A 27,872-nucleotide genomic window follows, 5' to 3' on the forward strand; every position below is an offset into this window, starting at 1 on the left:
TGTAATTATACATTTGAGAGGGTTAAGAGGAAGCAGTGGTCAGTACTTGTGAAGTTACTGACATTAAATTTCTGTGAAACATGTTCATGTGTCATCCGCTGCAGTCATTGGCATGTTGCTATATATACATTCAGACAAATATACAGAGTCACTGAATTTTTCACTTTTATAAAAATGACATTCAACATCATCTAAATAAACGTAATTAAAAGGTGGGTTAGCTGGAGGTTTCCACACTTGGTATTAATAAAAATCACAGTTATGATCATTTCATGTCTTTATGAACATGCAAATATTGTCATTTAAATTAAATCAAAAACGTAAACAGTGTGTTTCAGACTACAAGTCCTCACAGTTTGCAAACAGCAGTAATTCATCAGTAGCTCAACATCACAAAGGTCTGTGACTGGAAAACAATTTGGATTTAGCTGCTAAACTACAACATTTTCTGTAAAACACTCTGTGTTTAAGTGAAGTTAACCTCACCCTGTCACTGAAAACTCATCTGACTGTAGACATTATTGTTCAAATATACAGAAATTCAAATTTTGTTTAGGCTGTGTTTTTTGAAATGTGTATGAAACGATGAAAAAGACAACTTTAAGTAATTTAAATTAACATAGTGTCTCTGGTTTTATTATTTCATGCAATGAACGTTAAAGCAACTTTCAGGAAGTTAAATTGGATTAATTCATGAACTTGAGTGAGATTTGAAATGAAAAAAACTGAAAAAACAAGCAAACAAACTAAACAAAATCCAAACGGACTCATTTCATAGTGTCTCATATGAAAGTGTTCCTGTCTTGTAAAATATGAACATTTCACTTAACAACTCACACACAAACTTAAAGCCACGCCCCTCAGCAGTGTCTTTAGTGACTGTTAAAACTGTATTTCTGTTGTAACAACAGGTTGTAATTATGATTCAGCATTAGGTCACATTAGTTTGAATTATGTCCTCAAAGGTTTAATTTCATGTATCTTCTGTATCTTTTGTATTTGTTACTTGTATCTCAGTTTCAAGCTGAGTTTCTTTCAGTTTATTTCAGCATCATACATCTATCTCAGTACACTACAGTTTAAGTTTAAGGTTGAAATGAATAATGAATTCTGTTTAATTCCTTTATATGTCATGATCCTTGTAGTAATTCAGTCTCAGTGTGGGTCAGTGCTCCATAACTCCATCACTGAAGATGTACCCACTGATTATACTTAATCCTACAAACCTTGTCAAATAACATACATGACCTGTAAAGCAGAGTAAAGCAGCTCACCATGAGAGACTCTGAGCAGCATCAGCAACAGTCCACAGCTTCCATGTCTCCTCACTGTTCAGCCTCTGTTGACCTGGTTAGCAGCTTTCAGACAAACTCCTCTTCTTCACCCAAAAGCAAACATGTACGTCCTGCACTGACTCACTAAGCTTTATAGATGAGAAAGTTCCAACTAAGCAGTGTGTTGTTCTAATTATACATTTGAGAGCATGAAGAGGAAGTAGACCCTAGAGATAAGTTAACATGGCATCTGCTGCAGCCACAGACATGTTGTTATATGTATCTATACTTACAGTCAATGAAAATGCATCACCTTAATGTGTTGAAAACAGAACAGTGTAATGAGAACTGATCCAGTAGACATACGATAAAATATTTTCAAATCTTCAAGGTAATGCACTTTCATTGACTGTCAGTGTATTTCCAGATATATATATATACTTTTGCAAAAAATGCAGAAGTATATATATAAAATGAAATTTTAACATCATCAAGTAAAGGGTGGTTTAGAAGGAGAGATGGTGTCTTGTTCATACACAGAAGATTGTATGCACTTGAAGAAAACTGTGTAGAGGCCAGTTTAACATAATCAAGTAAAGGAAGCAGGATACTATACTGGTCTTAACTGGTCATCCCATGTTCTAATTACTGTCCTTTAGGCCGTGACTGAAGACATCATTTTGTTTTGTAAAGCTTTCTTTTTGATTTTCTGCACAGCAGCTAGTATATGGACCTAAAATAAAGTGTCATGGGAAACTGAGGCTGTGTCTTTAAACAGATGCTTGAGACCAGAAGGCGTCAAATGGTTTCTGTGGTTCTGTATAAAATGAGTTACAAGTTTCAGCATATAAGGGAGAAGACTACAACTGCACTCAGCTATGAAGGAGGAGAAAGTTTAAGTAAAACTGTCAACATATAAACCATAGACACTCTTTTATTCCATTATTCCTGTAAGTTATATTCTGCCAGTTCCACTTCATTAACATTTAGATCTATGGACAGATCTTGTCCATTTAAAACTGCCTCAAACCCACTTTGCACATCATTGTTACAACAGCATGTTGAGCATAAAAAAATATTCAGATACTAAATGTATTTTAATTCTGGTTTTAACAGTGAAGTCTCAATATATATTTTTTTCTGAGTTGTGGTTGTTCAAATTTTACACAGTATCTAGAGTCAAAGAAGCCTCTTGAAGCAGTAACACCTCTATGTTGAAATGTTTTGCTCTTCCAAATATTATTTTAATGATCATTATTTTTCTTGGAATGTTTGAATGTTCTCAGCAGAGAGTCTCAGTGAATACAGAATCATCTGTGATCAACAGTAATGTCTGTGTGAACCAATAGAGGGAAACCTCCCACCTACTACAAGTGAGTCCTCTCAGCAGTCATTAAAGGGACAGTCCATGAATAAAACATTAACAACAGTGTTTGGATATACATTGTTTTCACTGTAGAGGCAAAAGGCAGAAGTAGTTTTATAAAGAACAAAAACATGAGAGCATTTTCACTCTAAACAGACACATGAGCAACCACAGCAAGAGAGGCAACACTAAAATGTTGTATTCAGAGAGTTAAAGTTCAGATGCAGAACTTCACATTTCAACCATCACAACAGAGTTAGCTGGGTTTTCCATTCTTCCTGGGATGGCAGAGCCTTCAGCTTTCATGGATTTCTTTTTCTTCCAGGCAAAATAGACGATAATCCCGATCAGTAGAAGAACTGCCACAGCTGCTCGCAAACCACATATGAGCAGAGAGTGATCTGTTTCTATAAAGACACAAATCACATGTCAAGTTAGGTCTGTGACAAGAGAGTTAGTTTTTACTCACTGATTCACCATGAGTCACCTCTGATGGAGGAAGTCACAGTTTGATTGGAGGATGTGACATTAGTAATTGTCACTGTGTTGACAGTCTCCTTACCCACAGTGGAAGTCTCCGTGGTAGGGGCTGCTGTTGGCTCAATACACAGTGTGTTAGTGGCAGCAGACACCCACTGTGATATGTGTGTCCCATTGGATAAGGTGCAGTTGATGAAGACTATGGGAAAGAAACAGATCAACCATGACTGATGTACAGAGTGATCGTAATCATTAGTGTCAACATCATCAAGCTGTTTCCAACTCATGTTCTCACTCACTACATGAGATCCTCTCTTCTCTGGAGACACTACTGACGTGATTCCTGACTGAACAGACCAGACGTCCTGAGACGTCTTGTTTCAGAATGATGTTGTTAGTCTGATTTCCAGAGAGGAGCTCAGCATCTGTCAGTGTGTGTCCATCCAGAGTCCAGCTGTACTGAGGACTGTCCCCTCCCTCAGAGGAACAGGACACCCTCGTCCATCCCTGGGACAGACACTCAGAGACCAGCAGGACAGAGGACACAGGAGCTGAGGGAAAAACACTCACATGATGTTTTGATATTAAAACTGAATCTGTCATCATTCACAGTTTCTAATACAGAACAGGGCAGGCACAGAATATAGATATATGTCAAATATGAGATGCAGCTGTCAATAGAATATGAGATGTATGTGCATTTTACGAAATTACACAGCAGGCAAAAAAAGTTATTTACCTTGAATGAACAACTGTAGAGTCTGTGGCTCTGATATCTGTCCACTTGAATCATATGTTTGGAGGGTATATTCACCACTGTCATTCCTGCTCAGGTTATTGATCCTAAATGTTCCATCACTGGGAGTAAAGAGGGATCTGTTTGCTATATTATTAGTCACAATTGTCTTTTTTCCCCAAAATATTGTTGTTGTTTTGTTCTTCTTCCATTCATATTTAAATATTTCTGAGGTGCTGTCCATCAGCTGGAGGACCACAGTTCCTCCCAAAGCTCCATAACACTGAGCTCCATCCCGTCTGCCATCACAGGAGGTTTCCACACCTGGAAAATTTAAATAGGTTAGCATAAATATCACATTTGTGATCATTTCATTTACCTGAAAGTGAAAGAAAGTGTTTCAGACATATGCAAATATTGACCTAAAATACACACATTTGATTTAAAAACTACTGAAAACCTCACCATGAGAGACTCCTAAAATCATCAGCAACAGTCCAAACACAGCACCCATGTCCTCTCACTGTTCAGCCTCTGTTGACTCAGTCAGCAACTTTCAGACAAACTCTAAAAGAGAGTATGTACATCTGACACTGAACGGTCTGAAATGATTTCTGTTAGTGATCAGCCTTAGAACAAAAGCTATGAAGACTGAATGTGTGAAGGTGAAAAGGGAAGTGAATTCAACATGGTCATTATGTAAATATTTAATGTGTCATCTTCCTTGGTTGCAATCTTCACTTCCTCACCTCTTTTATTTCTCTTATTATTGTTCCCCTATTTTTTTAGTTTGTTAACTCAACTTTGTCATCATAAGTTTATTGCTGACATCACAGGTACTGGCAGTGTGTTGCACTAGTTGACATTATATTGAAAGAAGAGCATCAAGACAACATAACACATATTAAACAAAAACAACAAAACAGCATGTCATCCCTCTCAGGGTGTCTGACACGTAGATACACAGAGAGATATTTATTTATTCAATGAACAAAACTGTGCTCTGCCATCACACTGAGATTTGAGGAGGATGATTCTACATATAAACTGTGTATTTGTACTGACAGGGAAAAGGACATGGATCCAAAGAACATTTTCAAAGCTTTTTGAAGATGTTCATTTTATTGATGGTTGTTGTGTCATTCTGACCATAGGTTTGGATTCTCAAGTAACGCTCACGCTGTGCTTCTTTGTCTGATCAATCCTCTGTCACCCTCTACTGGCATCTGATGGATAAAGGAAAATGACAGTGTACGTCCATAAACATGAGAGACTGTGTTTCAGTCACTTCTCTGGAGGCAGTAATAGTAATAGTAAGCCGCAGCGTGAAAATGTTTTCTCTCTCTCTGCATGGTCTCAGCAAACTGTTTTATGGAGCAGAGTTATCTTTAAATAGCAGTAAAGACCATATAAAGCAGCAGAGGAAATCTCAGCCTCACTAATATGGTGGATGAGTCTGGAAGTTTTCTGAAAAACCAAAATAAAGATCAGCAGTTATTAAATGTATAATCTGTGATTATAAGGTTAGATTACTTCAATCTACAACACATGGTTGATTGATGGGCTGAATATTGTTTTTGTATTTAAAAAAAGACAATAGAAAATAACTTAAGTGAAGCTTTTATTGTTTAATGTTTTAAAATGTTTGTTTACATCAGTAACTTTTTCCCAAATGTTATCCAATGAGAAAAAAAACAATTAATAACATCACTCACTCATTTATAAGTCAAACAAACACTTCATTTATGTTTGTGAATATACCTGTAATTTACCAAACACACCATATACATAATGTTTAGATATATTCAACATGTGAAAAAAGAAATAATTGTCAATAATTACAGTGTAGCTGTACAAAAGCTAAATATATGAAATCTATCTATATCTACAGTGAATCAATTTCCAAATAAAATCGTGAGTTGAATTTCTATATAACAATACAAGCTTTATTTACAGTGCCACATTTAGTCCCAATAAATGAAAGTACTGCCACCAGTGACTTCAAACCACATACGAGCAGAGACTGATCTGTTCAGACAAGAGGCACAAAGACCAGGTGTTACATTAGCACAGCAACAGCTGAGCTCATTTTAAATGATACGATGATGCTCCAGTCTCCTTAGTGGAGGTTTCAGTTACTGTGACTGGTAAAACTGTCACCATCGTAAAACTGTCACCATCCATAACATTGTGTAGCAATGACCAAACACCGTGTAAGGCTGTTGCTTCATTCATTTACTAAGTTTTACTTCAAGCACTGACTGTACTGTGTGAGCCATGGAAAAGGAGCATTAATAATTTGAGGAAGAAAACAAATCAACCACAGTTGAGGTAAAGAGTGATTATAATCATCAGTGTTATAATGATCAAGATCAAGTTGTGTTCTAATGATGTTCTGACTCACCTGGTAGATATCCTCAGATGACTTTTAATACTGAAACTCAATCTTGGTCATTCCTCACAGTTTCTAATACAGAACAGGGAAGGCACAGAATATGGATATATGTAAAATATGTGATACATCTATCAATAGAGGATGAAATGTATGTGGTCAGTCAATATGACTAAAATACACAGCAGGCAAAAAACATGTATTTACCTTGAATGAACAACTGTAGAGTCCGTTGCTCTGATCTCTGTCCACTTGAATCATATGTTTGGAGGGTATATTCACCACTGTCAGTCCTGCTCAGGTTATTGATCCTAAATGTTCCATCACTGGGAGTAAAGAGGGATCTGTTTGCTATATTATTAGTCACAATTGTCTTTTTTCCCCAAAATATTGTTGTTGTTTTGTTCTTCTTCCATTCATATTTAAATATTTCTGAGGCGCTGTCCATCAGCTGGAGGACCACAGTTCCTCCCAAAGCTCCATAACACTGAGCTCCATCCTGTCTGCCATCACAGTAGGCTTCCACACCTGGAACATTGACAATTGAAAAATGAGATTTATTTTAAAAATGCAAATTTTTTTGTTTTTGTTGTTTGGCCACTTGAAGGCAGCAGAAAGAAGCTACTGACACAACACTGACATATCAACCCCTTTTTAAAAATAAAAAGGGGTTCACACTGTGTCCTCTGTCCTCAGCAGGACAGAGGACACAGGAGCTGAGGGAAAAACACTCACATGACTTTTGATATTAAAACTGAATCTGTCATCATTCACAGTTTCTAATACAGAACAGGGCAGGCACAGAATATAGATATATGTCAAATATGAGATGCAGCTGTCAATAGAATATGAGATGTATGTGCATTTTACAAAATTACACAGCAGGCAAAAAAAGTTATTTACCTTGAATGAACAACTGTAGAGTCCGCTGCTCTGATCTCTGTCCACTTGAATCATATGTTTGGAGGGTATATTCACCACTGTCATTCCTGCTCAGGTTATTGATCCTAAATGTTCCATCACTAAAAGAGGATCTGTTTTCTATCTGGTTAATCAGTTTTTTGTTCTTTCCTCCCTGGAGTATTGCTGTTTTGTTGTTCTTGCTCCATTCATATCTAAATATTTCTGAGGTGCTGTCCATCAGCTGGAGGACCACAGTTCCTCCCAAAGCTCCATAACACTGAGCTCCATCCTGTCTGCCATCACAGGAGGTTTCCACACCTGGAACATTGACAATTGAAAAATGATGTTGTTTGGCCACTTGAAGGCAGCAGAAAGAAGCTACTGACACAACACTGAAATGCTTTTTAAAAATAATTTTGGGTGGGCATTTTATTAATTCTTTTTATTTATTTATCTATTTGATATGGACATCACAATAACACTGCTTAATAACAATGCTTTTTTTAAAATCATATCGACCACTTTTTAAATAATTTTTGGGGGGCCAGTTTCTTACTAACTGCAAACACCCACTGTGATATGTGTGTCCTATTGTCAGTGTTATAATGATCAAGTTCAAGTCGTATGCCCATGATGTTCTGCCTCACCTTTACAGGTAGATATATTTTCTTCTCTGGAGACACTACTGATGTGATTCCTGACTGAACAGACCAGACGTCCTGAGACGTCTTGTTTCAGAATGATGTTGTTAGTCTCATGATTTCCAGAGAGGAGCTCAGCATCTGTCAGTGTGTGTCCATCCAGAGTCCAGCTGTACTGAGGACTGTCCCCTCCCTCAGAGGAACAGGACACCCTCGTCCATCCCTGGGACAGACACTCAGAGACCAGCAGGACAGAGGACACAGGAGCTGAGGGAAAAACACTTACATGATGTTTTTATCTCACTGGAATCAGTTTCTCATACGGAACAGGGCAGGCATAGAATACAGATACATGGAGACTATGACAAACATCTATCAATAGAAGATGAGATGTATGTGGTCTATCTATATTATTAAATTACACAGCAGACAAAAAGCAAAAACAGGTTTTTACCTTGAATGAACAACTGTAGAGTCCGTTGCTCTGATCTCTGTCCACTTGAATCATATGTTTGGAGGGTATATTCACCACTGTCAGTCCTGCTCAGGTTATTGATCCTAAATGTTCCATCACTGGGAGTAAAGAAGGACCTGTCGTCTATCACATTAAACACAATGTTATTCTTTTTTCCCCTGAGTATTGTTATTATTTTGTTCTTCTTCCATTCATATCTAAATATTTCTGAGGTGCTGTCCATCAGCTGGAGGACCACAGTTCCTCCCAAAGCTCCATAACACTGAGCTCCATCCTGTCTGCCATCACAGTAGGCTTCCACACCTGGAACATTGACAATTGAAAAATGAGATTTATTTTAAAAATGCTATTTTTTTTTGTTTTTGTTGTTTGGCCCCTTGAAGGCAGCAGAAAGAAGCTACTGACACAACACTGACATATCAACCCCTTTTTAAAAATAAAAAGGGGTTCACACTGTGTCCTCTGTCCTCAGCAGGACAGAGGACACAGGAGCTGAGGGAAAAACACTCACATGACTTTTGATATTAAAACTGAATCTGTCATCATTCACAGTTTCTAATACAGAACAGGGCAGGCACAGAATATAGATATATGTCAAATATGAGATGCAGCTGTCAATAGAATATGAGATGTATGTGCATTTTACAAAATTACACAGTAGGCAAAAAAAGTTATTTACCTTGAATGAACAACTGTAGAGTCCGTTGCTCTGATCTCTGTCCACTTGAATCATATGTTTGGAGGGTATATTCACCACTGTCAGTCCTGCTCAGGCTATTGATCCTAAATGTTCCATCACTAAAAGAGGATCTCTTTTCTATCTGGTTAATCAGTTTTTTGTTCTTTCCTCCCTGGAGTATTGCTGTTTTGTTGTTCTTGCTCCATTCATATCTAAATATTTCTGAGGCGCTGTCCATCAGCTGGAGGACCACAGTTCCTCCCAAAGCTCCATAACACTGAGCTCCATCCTGTCTGCCATCACAGGAGGTTTCCACACCTGATGATAGAAAAAAAATGTGATCATTTCATGTTTATTTCTAAATGTAAGACATTTGCAATGTTTTATAAACATGCAAATATTAACATTTTAAATCATACCATAAACCATAATCATTACACACATTAATGAGGAAGTCACTGGTCACATCAGTTTGAATCATGTGCTCAAAAGTCCATTTACTCTTGTGAATCTTTTATTTGAAACAAGTCAAATTATAAAAATTATTTTATATGTGACAGTAAAGTTAATTTTTTCACTTAAATTTAAACCAAAAAAGCTTTCAGTTTATTTCAGCATCAAACATCTATGGCAGTCAACTGTAGTTCAAAGTTGAAAAACATGATTATATTTAATTAATTTATGTGTCATAATTCTTATATGAATTTGGTCTCTGTGTTTGAGCTCCATAACACATCACTGAAGATGTACCCACTGACTATACTTAATCCCATAAACTGTGTCAAATGATGAATAAAGTTGAGCAGCTCACCATGAGAGACTCTGAGCAGCATCAGCAACAGTCCAAACACAGCTTCCATGTCTCCTCACTGTTCAGCCTCTGTTGACCTGGTTAGCAGCTTTCAGACAAACTCCTTTTCTTCACCCAAAAGCAAACATGTACGTCCTACACTGACCAGTCTGAAATGAAATGTTACTGATCAGCCTCAGAACAAAAGTTATGAAAACTGAATCTGTGAAGGTGAAAAGGGAAGTGAATTCAACATGGTCATTATGTAAATGATTTTTTATGTCCTCTACCTCCTGTACTTGCTGTTTTCACTTCCTCACATCTTTCATTTCTCAAATTAATGTTCCTCTATCTTTCAGTTTGTTTTTTGTATTTTTATACAGACAGCAGAAAACGTATTGAACAAAAACAACAAAACAGCATGTCATCCCTCTCAGGGTGTCTGACACGTAGATACACAGAGAGATATTTATTTATTCAATGAACAAAACTGTGCTCTGCCATCACACTGAGATTTGAGGAGGATGATTCTACATATAAACTGTGTATTTGTACTGACAGGGAAAAGGACATGGATCCAAAGAACATTTTCAAAGCTTTTTGAAGATGTTCATTTTATTGATGGTTGTTGTGTCATTCTGACCATAGGTTTGGATTCCCAAGTAACGCTCACGCTGTGCTTCTTTGTCTGATCAATCCTCTGTCACCCTCTACTGGCATCTGATGGATAAAGGAAAATGACAGTGTACGTCCATAAACATGAGAGACTGTGTTTCAGTCACTTCTCTGGAGGCAGTAATAGTAATAGTAAGCCGCAGCGTGAAAATGTTTTCTCTCTCTCTGCATGGTCTCAGCAAACTGTTTTATGGAGCAGAGTTATCTTTAAATAGCAGTAAAGACCATATAAAGCAGCAGAGGAAATCTCAGCCTCACTAATATGGTGGATGAGTCTGGAAGTTTTTTGAAAAACCAAAATAAAGATCAGCAGTTATTAAATGTATAATCTGTGATTATAAGGTTAGATTACTTCAATCTACAACACATGGTTGATTGATGGGCTGAATATTGTTTTTGTATTTAAAAAAAGACAATAGAAAATAACTTAAGTGAAGCTTTTATTGTTTAATGTTTTAAAATGTTTGTTTACATCAGTAACTTTTTCCCAAATGTTATCCAATGAGAAAAAAAACAATTAATGACATCACTCACTCACTTATAAGTCAAACAAACACTTCATTTATGTTTGTGAATATACCTGTAATTTACCAAACACACCATATACATAATGTTTAGATATATTCAACATGTGAAAAAAGAAATAATTGTCAATAATTACAGTGTAGCTGTACAAAAGCTAAATATATGAAATCTATCTATATCTACAGTGAATCAATTTCCAAATAAAATCGTGAGTTGAATTTCTATATAACAATACAAGCTTTATTTACAGTGCCACATTTAGTCCCAATAAATGAAAGTACTGCCACCAGTGACTTCAAACCACATACGAGCAGAGACTGATCTGTTCAGACAAGAGGCACAAAGACCAGGTGTTACATTAGCACAGCAACAGCTAAGCTCATTTTAAATGATACGATGATGCTCCAGTCTCCTTAGTGGAGGTTTCAGTTACTGTCAGCAGTCTCTTTAGTAACTGAGTTTTTATTTCTGTTTTAAGAGCGGGATGAAATTATGATGAAGTTATTGATTGCAAATCATAACATAAACCATAATCATTAAACACATTAATGAGGAAGTCATTGGTCACATCAGTTTGAATCATGTGCTCAAAAGTTTAATTCCATTTACTCTTGCCAATTTTTTTATTTGAAACTCAGTCACAAGTCAAATTATAAAAATTATTTTATATGTGACAGTAAAGTTAATTTCTTCACTTAAAATTAAACCAAAAAAGCTTTCCGTTTATTTCAGCATCAAACATCTATGGCAGTCAACTGTAGTTCAAAGTTGAAAAACATGATTATATTTAATTAATTTATGTGTCATAATTCTTATATGAATTTGGTCTCTGTGCTCGAGCTCCATCACACAACACATCACTGAAGATGTACCCACTGACTATACTTAATCACAAACATATTGCTGATATATAAAGTCAAATATTAAAAATTGACACATGAATAAAGTTGAGCAGCTCACCATGAGAGACTCTGAGCAGCATCAGCAACAGTCCAAACACAGCTTCCATGTCTCCTCACTGTTCAGCCTCTGTTGACCTGGTTAGCAGCTTTCAGACAAACTCCTCTTCTTCACCCAAAAGCAAACATGTACGTCCTACACTGACCAGTCTGAAATGATTAGTGATCAACTTTAGAAAAACTGAAACTAAGCAGTGTGGTGTTATAATTATACATTTGGCAGGGGAAACAGGAAGCACTAACACTCAGTACTTGCAAAGTTACTGACACTAGAGACAAGTTAATGTGCGTCATCTGTTGCAGCCACAGGCGTGTTGTTATATGTATATTCAGAAAAACATCACTGACTTTTTCACCTTTGAAAAAGTGAAATTCAACATAATAAACTCAAGTAAAAGGAGTTTTAGCAGGACAGTTGATGTCTTGTTCAAACACAGAAGCCTGTATGCACTTGAAGAAAACTGTATAGAGGCCAGTTTAACTATCATCAGGACAAACATATTTATGTCATCCACAACATAGTCAAGTCAATTTTATTTATAAAGCGTCAATTGACAGCAGAAGTTATTTCGAGGCACTGTACATATAGAGCAGGTCTAGACCGTACTCTTTAGCTTATAATAGTAAAGGAAGCAGGATATCATACTGGTCTCAACTGGTCATGTCACCTCCACATTTATTTTTGAACAGATGTTCAAATTATTGTCCTTTAAAACTTTCTTTCCAGTTTCATTTACAACTTGTGTGTGGACTTAAATAAAGTGTCCTAGAGTACTGGGGCAGTGCCCTCGAACAGTTGCTTGAGACCAAACTTTTAGCAGAAGTTTTCTGAAGTTCTGTTTATGACAATTTACATATTAAGTTTCACCATACTACACAAAAAAAGATTGTTATTGCACTCAGCTATGAAGGAAGTGAAACAAAGTTTAAGTTGAAGTTAAGTTTTACAAAGTAAAACTACATAAATGAGACATACTTTCCTAGCTACTCTTTTATTCTATTATTTCTGTCACTTATATTCTGTCTGTTTCACTTCATCAAAATTAAATCAGTGGACATACAGTCCAATGCATGTTCTCCCTGTGCCTGCGTGGGTTCTCCGGCTTCGTCCCACAGTCCAAAGACATGCAGCTTAGGTTAACTGATAACTCTAAATTGCCCATAGGTGTGAGTGTGGATGGTTGTTTGTCTATATATGTTGGCCCTGCGATGCCCTGGCAATCTGTACAGGGTGTACCCTGCCTCTCACCCAATGACAGCTTGGATAGGCTCCAGCCCCCCCGTCGCCCTTAACGGATAAGCAGTATAGATAATGGATGGACGGACGGATACAGTCCAATCATTAAAATATTTGTACAGTGCTTGTGTGAACACAGTGTTAAATCTTTCTTTGTAATGAGACATATAATCCTAAACATGAAAAGTTTCTGATCTCATTTTTAGTTTTACATTGGTTAACTCTCAACTCTTCTACACCATTTTATATTCACAGAAAGGTACACATTACTGAAAACAACCGTTTCTGCAACTAAGATATATATCTATATAGATAGATAGATAGATAATAGATTTTTTTTTTTTTACTATAGGCCTAAGAGGAAGCATCTCATTAAAGTTTAAGAAAGAGATCAAAACTACAAAGATTTACACCAGTTTATTCTCATCTGTCACCTCAGAAATATGGTTACACAGCTGCAACAGTTACAGCTGCTTTTCTGAAATTAGATCAACATGATGTACACGCATTTCACCAACCACAACCACAACCACCTACCAACCAACCTTTCTCAAAATCTTTTTCAGATGCAAAGGGAAAACTCCATTCTGTTCCAGCTCCTATGTAAATACTAAAATCCCTGCTTGCTGTTGGTTCATGGTGACTTTAGATCAGTATCCACTGATGATAACTGTCCACAGGGGAGTTAATTAAAATCCAGACTCATAATGCAGATGCTTATTCTCAGTTATATACGTGAACCTGCAGAAAGAGAGAATAAAACAAAAGGATTTAACATTTTCACCAAAATTTCATTGACTGACAGCTGTAATTATCGATTGACCTTTTTGAGAGAACAAGCAAATCTGCTAAATCTTACCTGACTTCTTGCGATGCCTGCACACACAGCACGAAACAAGAACCAGCATCAGGAGCAGTAGAGCACCTGCTCCAGCACAGACTGGGATCAGGAAGGAAAAAGTTTGTTCTAGGGAGAAGACACCACATTGGCAATTAGACAGTACATATTTACTATCAACCTGTGTGTTATTTATATGTCACATATGTTTAGCACCTCAGTTGCACACATAATTATGCCAATATTGACAAGAATGCCTGATTGGAAAGGAAGTGGTCCTCATGTAACTAATGTAGCAAACAGTATAACATGGCTGATCCACTTTAACTTTGAGCTAGAGCCAGTTTGTTATATTAGTCTGAGGTGGTGGGACCACCAACTACCATTATACACTGACAACAGACTTCAGTTTTGGCTTAGTGCTCCAAAAACAGATCCAAACACGAGTATAAAGGAGCTCAACTTGGCAGACTATCATACAAAACACTTAAATCTGTAGCTGTTGCTATAGTTCAGTCAGAGGCACTAATATTGAGAAACTGATCATTTACAGTGAATGCTCGTACAGTTAGATTTGACTGCAATGTTTCTGCTTCCCTTAATAAACATACATGAACATTACATCCTGGTTAAATTGGCATGAGCGCAATATGATTGGTTAGGAGTACCCACACAGCTGTGAATGAGTCAGTCATTGTAAAGCATGATGCAAACAGCTGGGGCCAATCACCCTACACAAGAGAGACTAAAGTGCTGTGCTTCATTTCACTACAACAGCCACAGGAATAGCTGAATTTTTTGAAAGCTTAGATTTGATTGAATCATTTTGTCTTGCACTCTTCTGTCAGATTACTCTGACAATAAACATTAAAACAAACACTACAAACATGTGAAACTACAACAGGTTTTCACTTGTTGCCATGATTGACATTTTCCAAATCTCTACAGTATTGGTAAAGTACTCACAACACCAAAGCTACTAATGAAAATAACTAAAAAACAGAAGATGACAAATACTGAAAACTCCCGTTAAACCACAGCCAGTTCCTGTGAATGTACCGCAATGACTGTCTCTTCTTCAAAATATTTTTTTGTTTTTTTTAGTTTTATCAATGCCAAATAAAGGTCACATATAAATAATCAGTAACTAAAGGGAAAACACTGTCATATTTTCAGAATTCCTGTATAGATTTGGAGTCATATTTATTTGTCCATAATACTAGAAAAAAAGTTACCAGATTGACAGAGTAACATAGTTCTTGGAAGTAGTAGTTTTTTGGAAGAAACACAACACACACTCACGCTACACTTCATATCAGCAGGCACATGGATCACTGTAAACACTGAGTGCACATTGGATTGTTCAAGATTCTTGGGTTTTCTTCTTTAACCCGGTCTTACATTGCACAAATTGGTGCTTTAAGTTTCATATTTTCACTCTCACATGATGATTAAATGTTTTAATACTTACCTTGAACATTCAGTTGAATATTCATTTCTTTCACGAAGAAACCATTTGGATCAAAGACCTCTACGATGTACTGACCCGAATCATTCCTCTCCAAGTTTGTCATCTTGAATGTCCCGTTGTTGATGAAAAACTCTGTTCTGTTTCTAAATGGTTCATATATCGTCACCTTTTCTTTCTTCAGAACAAAGACCTGTATGGATCCACTGGGAAGCTGTTTATTACACCGCACTTGATAGTTGCTTGCATTGCTTATCACTTGGACAAACACAGGTTCTCCAGGAGGAACAGAGCACAGAGTTGTGTTCTGAGTATGACTACATTTAGTCTCAGCAACTGCAAAGAAACATGAGGAAGTTACATTCAAAAGAATAGGTAAATTAGCTTAAATTATTTCACACACTATGTCAATTGTAATGCAAAATATTCTTTCTTTAATGATGAGGATCTTACCATGAGTTACACTTGCTAACATCAACAGAAGAATTACAACTTGCTCCATATTCCTTTGTCATCCAGAACAAGGCTTTACCTTAAAGAAATCCAAAGAAACTGTGAACTCGACACAAATAAACCTCAGCTGAAAATTTGTGCCAGATACTGACAGGAAACATACATGGGTGGCGGTTAGGTGGAGGACTCAGAGACAGGAAATGAGGTGTCACACTTCTCCTTGCAAACACAAGCGTGCTGTAGGAAATGCCTACACTGAAATATTCTTTTGTCCTCTGTTGAAATCACACATGGGAAACAAAATCTCAAGCATGCATTAGCCCACATGGTGTGACTAGAATGACAGTTGCTCCATGTTTCAACATGTTTTCAACTTGCATTTCTTCTTCCCCAAAAAATGGAAGTGAAATTACAGTTATGTATACACAGGCAGAAGACTGCAAGAGACAAAAAGCAACAGTTTAAAAAACTTTTAAAAATATCTGACTCTACCCAATAATGACACTTGTAATTTACACTAGGTGCCAAAGATCTGACACTGCCCTGTTACAATTAAAAATAGCAGAAATCATTATGGTCACACAATTTTTATCTTAGAGTTCACCTTAAATTGAATCACATTTTTGGTCGCTAACAAACACACATCTGCTTTGTTAATCACTTATTCTGCGTTTTCATTTAAGAAAAAAAATCTGAAAACATAGAAAGGGAAAAATGTACTGCCACATGTGGTTACATAAGGGTGCCCCCCTGGTTTTGCAACAATTTGATTAAATACTGTTACAGTGACCCCCTACATCTTTGTCTACATAGATGAACACATCATTTTGAGAAAGATACAGCAAATCAAATCACAAGAGCCAAAGATTCTGAACAACAAAGTACATTAGCTTTCTACAGGTGCAAAAAATTACTGAACTAACTTTTATTCTTGATTTTTTTTTCTTTTTTGATTTTACATTTTATTGTTTTCTTTTCTTATAGTTCTCATTTTTATTTTCCATTTAACATTTTTATTTCATATCTAAATGTTTTTTATGTTGTCTTATATAGCATTTACATTTTGTCTCCATGGCTTTTATATCTTATGTAAAGCACTTTGAATTACCTTGTTGTTGAAATGTGCTATACAAATAAACCTGACTTCCCTTGGAAATTATGAATCACGTTATTTAAAGACTCATTTACTTTTTTCCTATGCTAATCGTTGGCAGCACTGCTCAAAGGCATTTCAGTCAGCACAGCAGTAGGTGAAAGTAAAAAAATGTGACTTTTTAATCTCAAGTTGATTTAGAGTAAAATTTTTATTTTTCATCTCATAATTTTGACTTAGCCTAGCCAGCTGTCAAAAGCGTGATCTTTGTATCAAATGTAACTTTTTATATCCAAATTTAGACTTTTTGTTTCATTAATTCAGCTTCTTAAGTCAAGATATTTTTAATATTTTTTCATGACTAACTTTTCCACTTTATTTCTTCTTATATTGACAATAGGGGGCTTCCATATTATTCAGTATCCATCATCAGTTCATTTATTAAAATCGGTCGTGGAGGTACTCACCTCTGTAGCTTTCCTCCTCATAAGATCCCCTTTCTTTTTATCTATCTATCTATCTATCTATCTATCTATCTATCTATCTATCTATCAAACATGAACACACGTCTTGTCTTCCACGTAGCTGCATGAGCTATCGGACATTTACTGCGCTATAATCAGTTCGCAGGATAAAATTAGCTGCTCAGCTGCACGTTAAGCAGCAGCATCACTGCGGTCACACCAGCCGTCACTCGCATTTCCGTTGTCAAACTGAAATTAGAGATAAAGTGTATCTGACTTTTATGATAAACACATTGACACAACATAAAGGATGCTGACAGGGAGAGGAAGTGTTGCAGAATGAAAGTCTTACCTGAAGAAAGCCGGGATATCTTAATGAGAACCTGGTCCGTCACATACGGTACAATATTGTGTATAATTCATCAAGTGGCGATGACCGTGGTGACGTTAGCACAATGATCCACATTTAACTACGTCCGATTTTCAAAATAATGTGTCAAAACTAAACAGGGTTTATACAAAAGACATTTATATAAAGTATAAAACCTGTTGCATCCTCTTTATTTTGTGTTGTTGGAAAAAAAAATAGTAATTCCTTGAGTTCTATTTCCTTGTTCTCATATATCTATATGCAACTAAACAAACATTTACCGGGGAAAAGTGCACGGCTAATTCTAGTTTGAAAGACAGATAGCCTATCTAATGACTTGCACTCTGCAACACATGAAACCAAGACCGAGGAGAGCGAGCATAGTGATGTTTCTTCGAGGACCTTTGTTCTTCCTCTTTTTTTTTTTTTTTTTTTTTTTTTTAGATAATGAAAAATGATAAACAATGCAAAGTAATTGTAACTCCTAACCCCACATGAAAAAGAGCAACTTTAGGCTGTCCCGTCTGTGCCGTAGATCATACGTGCAGAACAGATATTCTGTGCAGAGCAAACAAAAGTAGAGATTCTTGTTTTTGAAATCTCTGTTCATCTCTTGACATTATGCATTTGATCCATTGTTAAGTAATGATTAGTGGGAGTGTGATGGAGGGCGCGGATTTAATTCTCCTGATCAGACATTAGTTAACTTCCCTACAGTCGCACGCCAGTTTGTCTTTGGTTGAGTTGGTCTTAAGTTGTTCTATGTGTTGTTTTCTTTGAGTTACCAGTGGTGGCGGAGGAGCTGCTGCTGGTTTCTGCGGCTGCTGTGACTCATCTTGTCAGGTTTGAGCAAAAGATGCGGCCACAAAGCAGAACGGATAAATACAGGAAGTATCCAATCGGACTGTACCAAGCGCCCGCCACATCATGGGGGGAAGTGGGGTGTTTAGTTTCGGGTTTTGTTGTTGCTGTTGTTTTCTTTAGACTGTATTAGTTTTTGGTGGTGTTTGTGTTGGGTTTGTAGGTTACTTAAATTGACAGACTAACTGTCATGTTGTATTGACTTCTTTTATGGGCCCAGAACTTTGTTGCCTGTTTTGTCAAATGTAGAATCCTTCAAAGATTCTGAACAAAGGGAAAAATGTACTGCTACATGTGGTTACATAAGGGTGCCCCCCTGGTTTTGCAACAATTTGATTAAATACTGTTACAGTGACCCCCTACATCTTTGTCTACATAGATGAACACATCATTTTGAGAAAGATACAGCAAATCAAATCACAAGAGCCAAAGATTCTGAACAACAAAGTACATTAGCTTTCTACAGGTGCAAAAAGTTACTGAACTAACTTTTATTCTTGATTTTTTTTTTTCTTTTTTGATTTTACATTTTTTATTTCTTTTCTTATAGTTCTCATTTTTATTTTCCATTTAACTCTTTTCATTTCATATCTTTTATGGGCCCAGAACTTTGTTGCCTGTTTTGTCAAATGTAGAATCCTTCAAAATGAGTAAACAAACCCCCTTCTTTTTATCATTTTGACAGAGGCAGAAGAGGGATAACTGAGACACAGACAGAAAACAAAATATTGAAAGTGAATTGCAATTTACCATGAAACTTGCTGCATCACTTCTGTTCTTCTGCCTTGTGAGATCCAATCTTCTGAGGTTAACATAAAATGAGCAGAGCGACTCAGTAAATGTACAACATACCCACAGAAGAGTTTGTTATAATTAGACACTATATTATCCAACAATGCATGTTATGAGGAAATGAAGCAGGAAAGAATTTAACGGCAGTGCTTCCAAAGCTTCAAACTTATTCACTCTGATCCCTTCTCACACAATGTCTTTTACTAATCCCCCTGACAGTGATAATCTTGTTACAAGTTCTTATTAAATAGTGGTGACAAATGTCTTATACACTTTGCTTTCATTAAGCATTCTTAAGCTCATTTTAGTAGAGAAGCTCATGCCTGGAAAAGGGATTTTACTGACAGAAGGAATGGAAGAAGAAGGACCCCCTCCTGTAATGTCAGGAGAATCATTAAACTGAGTAATGACATATACAAAAGGTCGACTGGTATAAATAGAGTTGTAAATGAACTCAGTGCTTACTTTTTTCTAAAAGCTGCTTTCCTAACAAGTGAAAAAAATAATATATTTCTATTATTCATCTAATTTAAAATGTGTAAAAGAATACGCCGGAGACACTGAGAATGAGTTTGACTTAAAGAAATAAAGCTTGTAACTAATTTCATTTTGACATAGAGGTAGTAGTCATTTATATTAGTCATAGTTACAAAATGGTGGCAGATTATTTGTCCTTTTTCATCCTTGTCGAATACAGCAATTCTGGTTTTATAAAACAACCCTATCTAATATGTCTGCTTTGAATGCTACAAAAACACATCAGCTTACGTACTTGTGTCATCTTGTAAAATGGAATCAGCTCAGATTTTTCTGATTGTATTTTTCAATTCAGGGGCACACACATTTTTTTATTCAAATGGATACAAGCCAGTTGAATAATGAATACTGTCATTTAACAGTCAGTTCTTCTAGATAGACTGAACATATTCCTTCATCTACAACTCAGTAACTGCAGCTGGACCTTGCGTAACTTGGTTCTTCAGTGAAAACAAAAACACATCTTCAAGACATCCTTGATATAAACTTTGTCTTTCTAAAGTGTCTCCTCTGAATCTTTTTCACTCATGTCCTTTCTATATCCTGTTGGACATGATCCTGGTGTTGAGTCTCCTGAAAAATGACCTGCTTTTGGACAGTTTAAGCTTCTTCTTCCAATCCTTGTTCTTCCTCTGGTAAACACTGTCCCAGCTGTCCTCCTCCTCGTCTCCAACCCAGGGGACCCAGGCACCTCCATTCAGGTGGGGGTCGGCCCGTGGATCCTCTGATGGATACCTCACTGGCACCGCAGTGCGATTGTAGTACACCAGTCTGGCTAAAAGCTCTTTTACAACATCTGGCCTCTGCTCAGAAAGGTCAAAGCGTTCGTAGGGGTCTCCAGAGATGTTGAAAAGCCACACTGATTTCCTTGGCACCGTGTGGCGTTCTAGGTTCCACCAGCCAGCGGGAAAACCCGGGAGTGTCTGCGGCGGGGTCCAGTCTCCATAACCAGGGTCTCCTGTCAGGAGTTTCCAGTCTCCAGCTCGTATGGAGGCCTGAATGGCTGTATTCCAAATACCATATCCTTTCTGCAGGGAGCCACTGCGAGCGTGGTTGTACAGAGGGTCGATGTTGTGGAGGATCTCCAATCTGGGTGACTCTTTGTCCTCACTGATGGCCTCCCAAACATTATACCCATCCACTCCTTTGGTCAGGGATTCATTGCCCCCTGCCAGTCCCACCAGTGTGGGGTACCAGTCAGTAATGTGCACCAAGGCTTTACTCACCCTCCTCCTCTTCCTCAGCAGAGGGCTGTGGACAAACCCCAGACCCCGGACACCGCCTTCCCAGTAGGTGCCTTTACGTCCTCTGAGCGGCCAGTTACTGCCACCAGACAAAGGCTGGCCACCATTGTCAGTAGAGAAGATGATGACACTGTTCTGGTAGTAACCATACTTGCGGAGAGCGTATGTTATATTTCGAACGGCCTCATCTACAGCCGAGACCATGGCAGCATACTTCCTTCGTGCCACATTTTCCAGCCCGCGGTAAGGGTAGATGTACTCCCGTGGAGACTGCAAGGGCGTGTGAACAGCCTGGAAGGAGAGGAAGATGAACAGCGGCTGGGACTGAGGATCATGGGTCGCCAGGATCTTGCGGACTCTTTGCGTGTACAAATGGGTGGAGTATTTGCCCCTCTGGCCCCAGGCAACCGACTCCCCCTCATGGAGGTCAAAGCCACACAGCCCAGGGCCGTCACAGGAGTCATAGGTGTAGTAGTTCACACTGCCTGTCAAGGAGCCAAAGTAGGTGTCAAAGCCACGGCGAGTGGGCAAGCACTCCTTCTTGTAGAAGCCCAGGTGCCACTTGCCAACCATGTGGGTGGAGTAGCCGAGCTCCTGCAGCCTCTGGGGGAGGGTGACCTGGTCAAAGGGCAAGCAGTTGGGCTGGCGGGGCCGGATGATGGAGTGCTGCAGGCCAGTGTGAATCTGGTACCTGTAGAGTTAATGGTTAAGAAAACTGTCAGAGGGACAAATGTGTTATCAATAATCAAAGCCAACTGATTGCAAAGTGAATAAGAGCAGAGAAAAGGGAGGAAAAAGGGTAGAAGGTGTGTGTGTGTGTGTGTGTGTGTGTGTGTGTGTGTGTGTGTGTGTGTGTTGGGGGGGGGGGTCAAAGCCTCAGATATATGCTTGGACACAGTCCAAAAAACAAACCTAGGTTAATGTCTATATGATTTATTTAATGTTATCTTTGACACTTAAGAAAAATAACCAAGATCTATATTAAATGTAAAACAAGAGTAGTTTTGGCTCTGTACATCACTTTCCAATTAAATAAATATCAATACCTGTAACCATTTCATTTCATTAATTAGTTTTTTGCACAACAAAAGTCAGCAGAGGTACATTTGTATAATAATCTGTTCAAATTATATAAGATATGTGATCCAATTAAACAACAACAAGGAATCCAGTCTCAGGTCTGAGGACAAACATTTTACCTGCCGGTGATGAGCTGACTTCGGGATGGGGTGCAAATGGGCTGGATGTAATAATTCTCCAGCTTCACTCCATCTGCAGCCAGTTTATCCAGCACCGGCGTCCTGATGTCAGAGCTGTGATAGCCGATGTCGTTGAACCCCTGATCATCTGTCATGATGAAAATGATGTGAGGAGGCTGCGGGATGGGAGACCTGCCTCCAAACGTTTGGTCGGGCTCATTTTCCACTTGGTTGGGACCCATCAGATCCCAGGTCAGGTAACCGAGGCTGAGCAGGCTCATCATGGAGAAGCCGGTCAGAGCTGTCGTTGCCATGGTTTCTGTGACTCTTTAAATCAATCAAACTAGCTGGTATTTAGTATACTGTCACCAAATCATCGTGGAGAGGGGCTCGGGAAGAAAAATATCCTCTCATTAGATGTGGCAGCTGACCCTTTGCATGCTTGAATAGCAATTTAACAATCCTAGACCTTCTCACAGAGCACTACACCTTCATCCTCACTGAGTCTCCACACCGTTTCAGCCTCCTTTGAAAGCATTTCACTTTCCCTAGTGGTCCCACTAACCCCGCCCATTTGCCTTACTGCCTCACTGAAATAACATCAGCCCCCCCACCAACACCCTAAAACACACACAGAAATGTTTCTACTACATCCAGGTGTTAATGGTGAGTTTACATGTCACATTTAGTGAGCACTAGTATTTTTGCTAAAACTGGATATTGCTCTGATTTGATGAATGTGGTTATTTAGCAGATTTTAATGTTTTGCTCCCTTCAGTGTAAAGAGCAGTGAAAACAATCACATCATGCACCCTCCTCTTCATTCACGCTATTTCATGGTCATTAGATTTCAGTGAACCACATGACCAACTTTACACATTACTCGAAAGCAAGGGAAAAATCATTCCCATCTGACCTGGTTTAGGCTGTGGATGACAGAGGCTCTACAGAGAGACCCTCACTCAGAAAAACATGGTGTGCGTGTGTGGGGGGGTTTGAGTCTCGGGGGTGGCTGTGGGGCCCTACAGACACAATCACAGACACTGTTCCCCACTCCACTCCACTGCGCTCACAAGCACTTTATTATTATTCCTGCTGTTTTATGAGTATCGCAGACCTGAGGAGAGAGACAGAGCAGGCTTCCCAGTCTCTGATAACATCTCCAACCAGGCGTCAAAGAACCACTTTACAAATCATCCAGCGGGTCAACAGAAAGCAGCGGGACTGCACAGCCTCAGCCACAGCTCCTTACTGCTCTTGTCTGAAGAGCTTCATCATGCTGCAGATTCACATTGACTGGGAATTAGTGAAGGTCGGTGGAGAGCTGCGCGAGGTAGAAAACAATAACTGACCGAAATATAAAGAACATCAGTGACTGACATCTTTACTAATTGCAAAGGAGGACATTGCAACATTAAAGGGGCCAGTATGCTCCATAAGAACTGCTTGTCTTCCCCCCACCACACCACTCCACTGTCAGTAAGAGGGTGTGGCATTAAAATTTTTTTGTAACTTTCCGAAGATGACAATCTGACATTCACACTCACTTCACACAGTGATTCATCGGGTGTGTAGAAAAAGGGGTCAGGGTTTGAACTTCTCAAGCTCAAGACACATTAGCCCACACATCAAACTAATTATGGCTTGTGGTCTTTTTACTACATTAAACCACTTGGTATTTGAAGACATCAAAGTCATGTTATAAAGTGTTATGCTGGTGTTGATCAATGCTCTTTTGCCATTGGTTGGTCGGTTATAGCTAGGTCCACCCTGTTCAAATGTTAGGGCTGACTCATGTCTACATTATCGTCATAAGTGCTCATGTGGCATCTTATATGGCGGACACAGATAGACTTTAAGTATTGAGAATGTCAGTAACCACAGCTTCATGGAGCCTGCTGTACATGTTGTCAAACTAGGTGAAAAAGGGCAAAAAAAATCAGACATGCAAGTCTTTCCATCTGAGCTGAGTAGAGTGTGTTACAAGCATAATCACAACATGCCATAAAAAAAACTAACTGTTATGCTCAACACTTATTTTAATCCATGATGCCCTATACAGATTCGACTGGGCCGTTATCAGGCTGATATTTTTCACATTAAAACCTAAATCTGCTGAATAGCTCAAGGTCACTAAGGTGAAACATGTTCTGCACACAGAAATTAGATCTGTCGAAGTCAGGGCTTGGTCAACATACTGGAAGGTAAAATATCACACCTCGCAAATGTTGATACTGGGACTTGTGGGCATGGAGGTCGCCGGGCAGCCAAAGGAAGTATGAGCCTCCCGTAAAGGGCACAGAGCTGCGGGCTGGCGATGTTTGCCCAGCAGCAGCAGAGGCATCTTTGGAGCAGAGCTTCTGAGTTTAAGGCAGGTCAAACAGGGAAAGAGTGAAAAGAGAGGGAAAAAAAAGACTGAGGTGCACCTGAAGTTTTACACCCTCCTGTTTATTTATGTAGTTTTCCTAGAGGGAGAGGCTTGGAGGGCTGAAGACCTTTGCAAAAATCCCACCAAAAATGAGAGAGCTGTTGTGCAATCATACCTGATATTAGTGTACACAGTAAATTTACAATATGTCACAGACAGATAATAAGCAGAACAGAGAGTCAGTGAATAACATGGAATCACCATGGAGAGAATGTAGCTGAGTGATCTGTGCGTGTGTGTGTGTGTGTGTGTGTGTGTGTGTGTGTGTGAGTGTGTGTGTTGCCAGGAAAGTAAGAGTCTCCATGTCTTTGGGCAGTCACACTTACAAGATGTGACTCATCTGTTTTCTGTTGGTCAGAGGTGTAACAGCGGCAGCTCACCGGGTCAACAACAGTTCTACTCACAACCAACACCACAACACAAACAACACACACACTCACTGACACACATCCACTCATGCACGCACAAATATTAACATAAGCATGTGCCTGCATTCCGGTCATACTAAAGTCTGAGAGACGTTGATAGGTTGGTACCTCAGATATGATCACACATTTACTAATCCTTTTTTTGACCTGTCATGATGCCAAAATAAAGAACTCAGCCATTAACCTAGAACTGGTTTGATGACAGTATTTATAGAGACAGTTACCTTACAATACCCCCCCAGAGTGGGGGCTTTCTTTGACATCTCACACCCAAAAATGTTGAACAAATACTTTACTTGGTTTCTGGAGGTTATTTTCAGTTATTTGCTTGTCGCTCAGGCTGCTGCTCAGTGTCAAAATAAGCTAAAAATAAATGATATGTGAACTTATTAGCATGCTTGTAAACCACTGCTGTCTAATTGCAGAAACAGCATGATTCAAACACAGCATGTGGTCATGTCAGACATGTTTAGAGGTAAAGTGAATCACTCACCTTTGATGAACCACTCACACTGATTATAGACACTTTCAGACTCTTACTTCACTGCTCTTTTCATCTTTTTACTTTGATCACTCTCCTGCTGTCCTACAAACAAGTTATTTTAAGAGGAAAAATTATCTTTACTAAGTGGAAATGGTAAAACTCCAGTAGCAGTCTTGAAGTCAAGCTATTTCAGAAAGTCTCAGAGCTGAATTTATCTGTGTTGTGAACATCTGTATTGTGTTTGTTGTTTGTTCATTACCTTCCCAATATATCCAGTTTCTTCCAGAGCAGAGTGTCATGGAACGTTGTAAATTTAACACCACTTCCCTTTTTCTACTATTTAATTAAAAGCGGATATATAAAAACACAATCAAAGTGTGGTTTCATTCAGAAGGAGTTTGTTACTTTAAACTTGAGAGGCTCATTCATGAAGTTAGCACAAAGGCAGTAGTAGCTTTTCAAAGCCTTGTGTTGACCTTTCACCTCATCTCCTCTCATAAACTCCTGACAAGCACACTGAAACACAGACGTACACCCTCACAACATCTTTTTACATCATTTTCCAGCCAGCTTCGAAGATTTTTCTTTTTTAAAGGAATCATGAAATGCAATAATGAGTTGAAAGGGAAGCAGAGACTCTGGCTTCTGCTGCTGTTCTGTGTTGGTCTGCACCAGATGTTGGCTTTGGCTAAAGGAAGAGGTGCTGTTACTGAATACGGCTGCTCCCCTTCGCCATGAACACTACCCCCTTTCTAATCAACACAGTCCTGCCAGTAAAGCTGCACATTACTCCCCCTCTTACCCCAATTTTCTAATCTGAGAAAGACTGGATGGAGGTTTTCTGTCTTCCCGTGTTACAACCCTGAGCCAACACCTTTACTTCAATAGAACTGCATTCAGCTTGTTGCCCCTCGACTATCTCTGTGCCCACCTGTCTGTCTACTATTAAAGTTTATATTGTTTTTTGGATCTATTATGGACTGACTGCAAATTTAAACATATACTTTTTATACAGCAAAATATGTGAAAATTCATATTCAGGTCTAAACTGACCAAATGAACTGTGTTTTGTATTTGTGTAAGTAATACATTGAATTGTAATAATAACAGTATAATAAAGTAACAGTTGATTCCAGCCTTTTGGTCTCTCTCAGTGAGCACACATGGTGTTGGTAAGCGCCTAACAGTGAATGTGGTTTACCACGTGCCGTATCAGAGTTAACAGCCACATCCTCCACCATCAGCACGAGATATGTAGGGAAAGAAATAACAGCATGTAGGTTAAAACCAAATGATGCAGGTCATCCGTGTACAGAGGTTAAAAAACACAAGAAAATGGATCACTTAAAGGGTAAGAGCTGTTTCAAAAAGAGCACTCTAATATCTCTTCTCTCTTTCTCTCTGTGGCAGCTCTGACGTCCACACATCATGTCTTACCAGGTAGGACCTCACAGGCGAGGTGACAGTCGAAGGGTCCAGTGCTGGCCACAGCCCGTGACTGTAGCAGTGTTTGATTTGGCCCTTGTGGAGCGGCAGCAGCACCTGGGCAGGAAGGCCAGGCACAACACTTCATTACAACCCTCCAGCAGAGCCACCTGGAGGGACATCTGAAAGGGACTCAAGGAGAAATCACTACATGAGACCCTCTGTGTAGGTGTATTTGACATTTCCTTTTTATTTTTGGACCCAATCAGTTGTTTGCATACACACTATACAATAATATAGTTATATGTTAATACAGCTTAAAGTGTTTTACCTGACTCGATTTTACAATTGTACCAATGTGGCAAAACTGACAGGTTGCAACACATTAAAGGTCCCCAGTAATAACAAATCTCACCGGCTGTAGTTGTAGGTAATTACCTGCGGAGTGAGCACAGATGTGAGCGGCTAAATGTGTGGAATGTGAAGTAGATTTATTTCCTGAGAAACAGACTGCCATTTACAAGGAAAACTTGTACAAATATCCCCATCAATTTTACTGCGACATGTCATCAAAGCCAAAGGAAATGCTTCTTTTTTCTTGTGCTCAAGTATGTGCAGTGCTTTGGTCCTCGCTGTCGCTGCCTCATTTTTTTTTT

The 27,872-nt window shown here is 38.6% G+C and overlaps 2 protein-coding genes across 40 annotated transcripts in view; both read right to left on the reverse strand.

The window, feature by feature from the left end:
* Positions 1–18,673, reverse strand: part of LOC108899225 (hemicentin-1) — a 28,249-nt gene extending 9,576 nt beyond the window's left edge. For 13 of the 39 annotated variants that reach the window (XM_051072267.1, XM_051072265.1, XM_051072260.1 and 10 more), the window contains exons 1-10: positions 15,892–16,048; positions 15,442–15,774; positions 13,992–14,099; positions 13,678–13,873; positions 9,758–9,906; positions 8,947–9,264; positions 8,247–8,570; positions 7,799–8,059; positions 7,152–7,469; positions 6,456–6,776 (exon numbers count right to left, since the gene is read on the reverse strand). In XM_051072267.1, the coding sequence (XP_050928224.1) occupies positions 6,456–6,776; positions 7,152–7,469; positions 7,799–8,059; positions 8,247–8,570; positions 8,947–9,264; positions 9,758–9,806 (1,591 nt within the window). In that variant the 5' untranslated portion in view covers positions 9,807–9,906; positions 13,678–13,873; positions 13,992–14,099; positions 15,442–15,774; positions 15,892–16,048. The other 26 variants (XM_051072270.1, XM_051072266.1, XM_051072271.1 and 23 more) reach the window with 19 other exon arrangements.
* Positions 18,674–19,472: 799 nt separating this feature from the next.
* arsia (arylsulfatase family, member Ia) lies at positions 19,473–22,945 on the reverse strand. The gene is made up of 2 exons (XM_018699531.2): positions 22,452–22,945; positions 19,473–21,943 (listed from the first exon to the last, which is right to left on the reverse strand). Exons 1-2 carry the CDS (start codon positions 22,763–22,765, stop codon positions 20,545–20,547), a joined length of 1,713 nt encoding a protein of 570 aa, XP_018555047.1. The 5' UTR covers positions 22,766–22,945; the 3' UTR covers positions 19,473–20,544.
* Positions 22,946–27,872: the final 4,927 nt, after the last annotated feature.

The sequence above is a fragment of the Lates calcarifer genome, linkage group LG8 (genome assembly GCF_001640805.2).
Source record: "Lates calcarifer isolate ASB-BC8 linkage group LG8, TLL_Latcal_v3, whole genome shotgun sequence".
In the NCBI taxonomy this organism is placed as follows: domain Eukaryota; kingdom Metazoa; phylum Chordata; class Actinopteri; family Centropomidae; genus Lates; species Lates calcarifer.

Excerpts from the sequence above, each read along its gene's own strand:
- arsia (XM_018699531.2), bottom strand. The coding sequence starts at position 22,765 with ATGGCAACGACAGCTCTGACCGGCTTCTCCATGATGAGCCTGCTCAGC. Across the intron at positions 21,944-22,451 it reads AGTCAGCTCATCACCGGCAG|GTACCAGATTCACACTGGCC; the intron begins GTAAAATGTTTG and ends TTAACTCTACAG.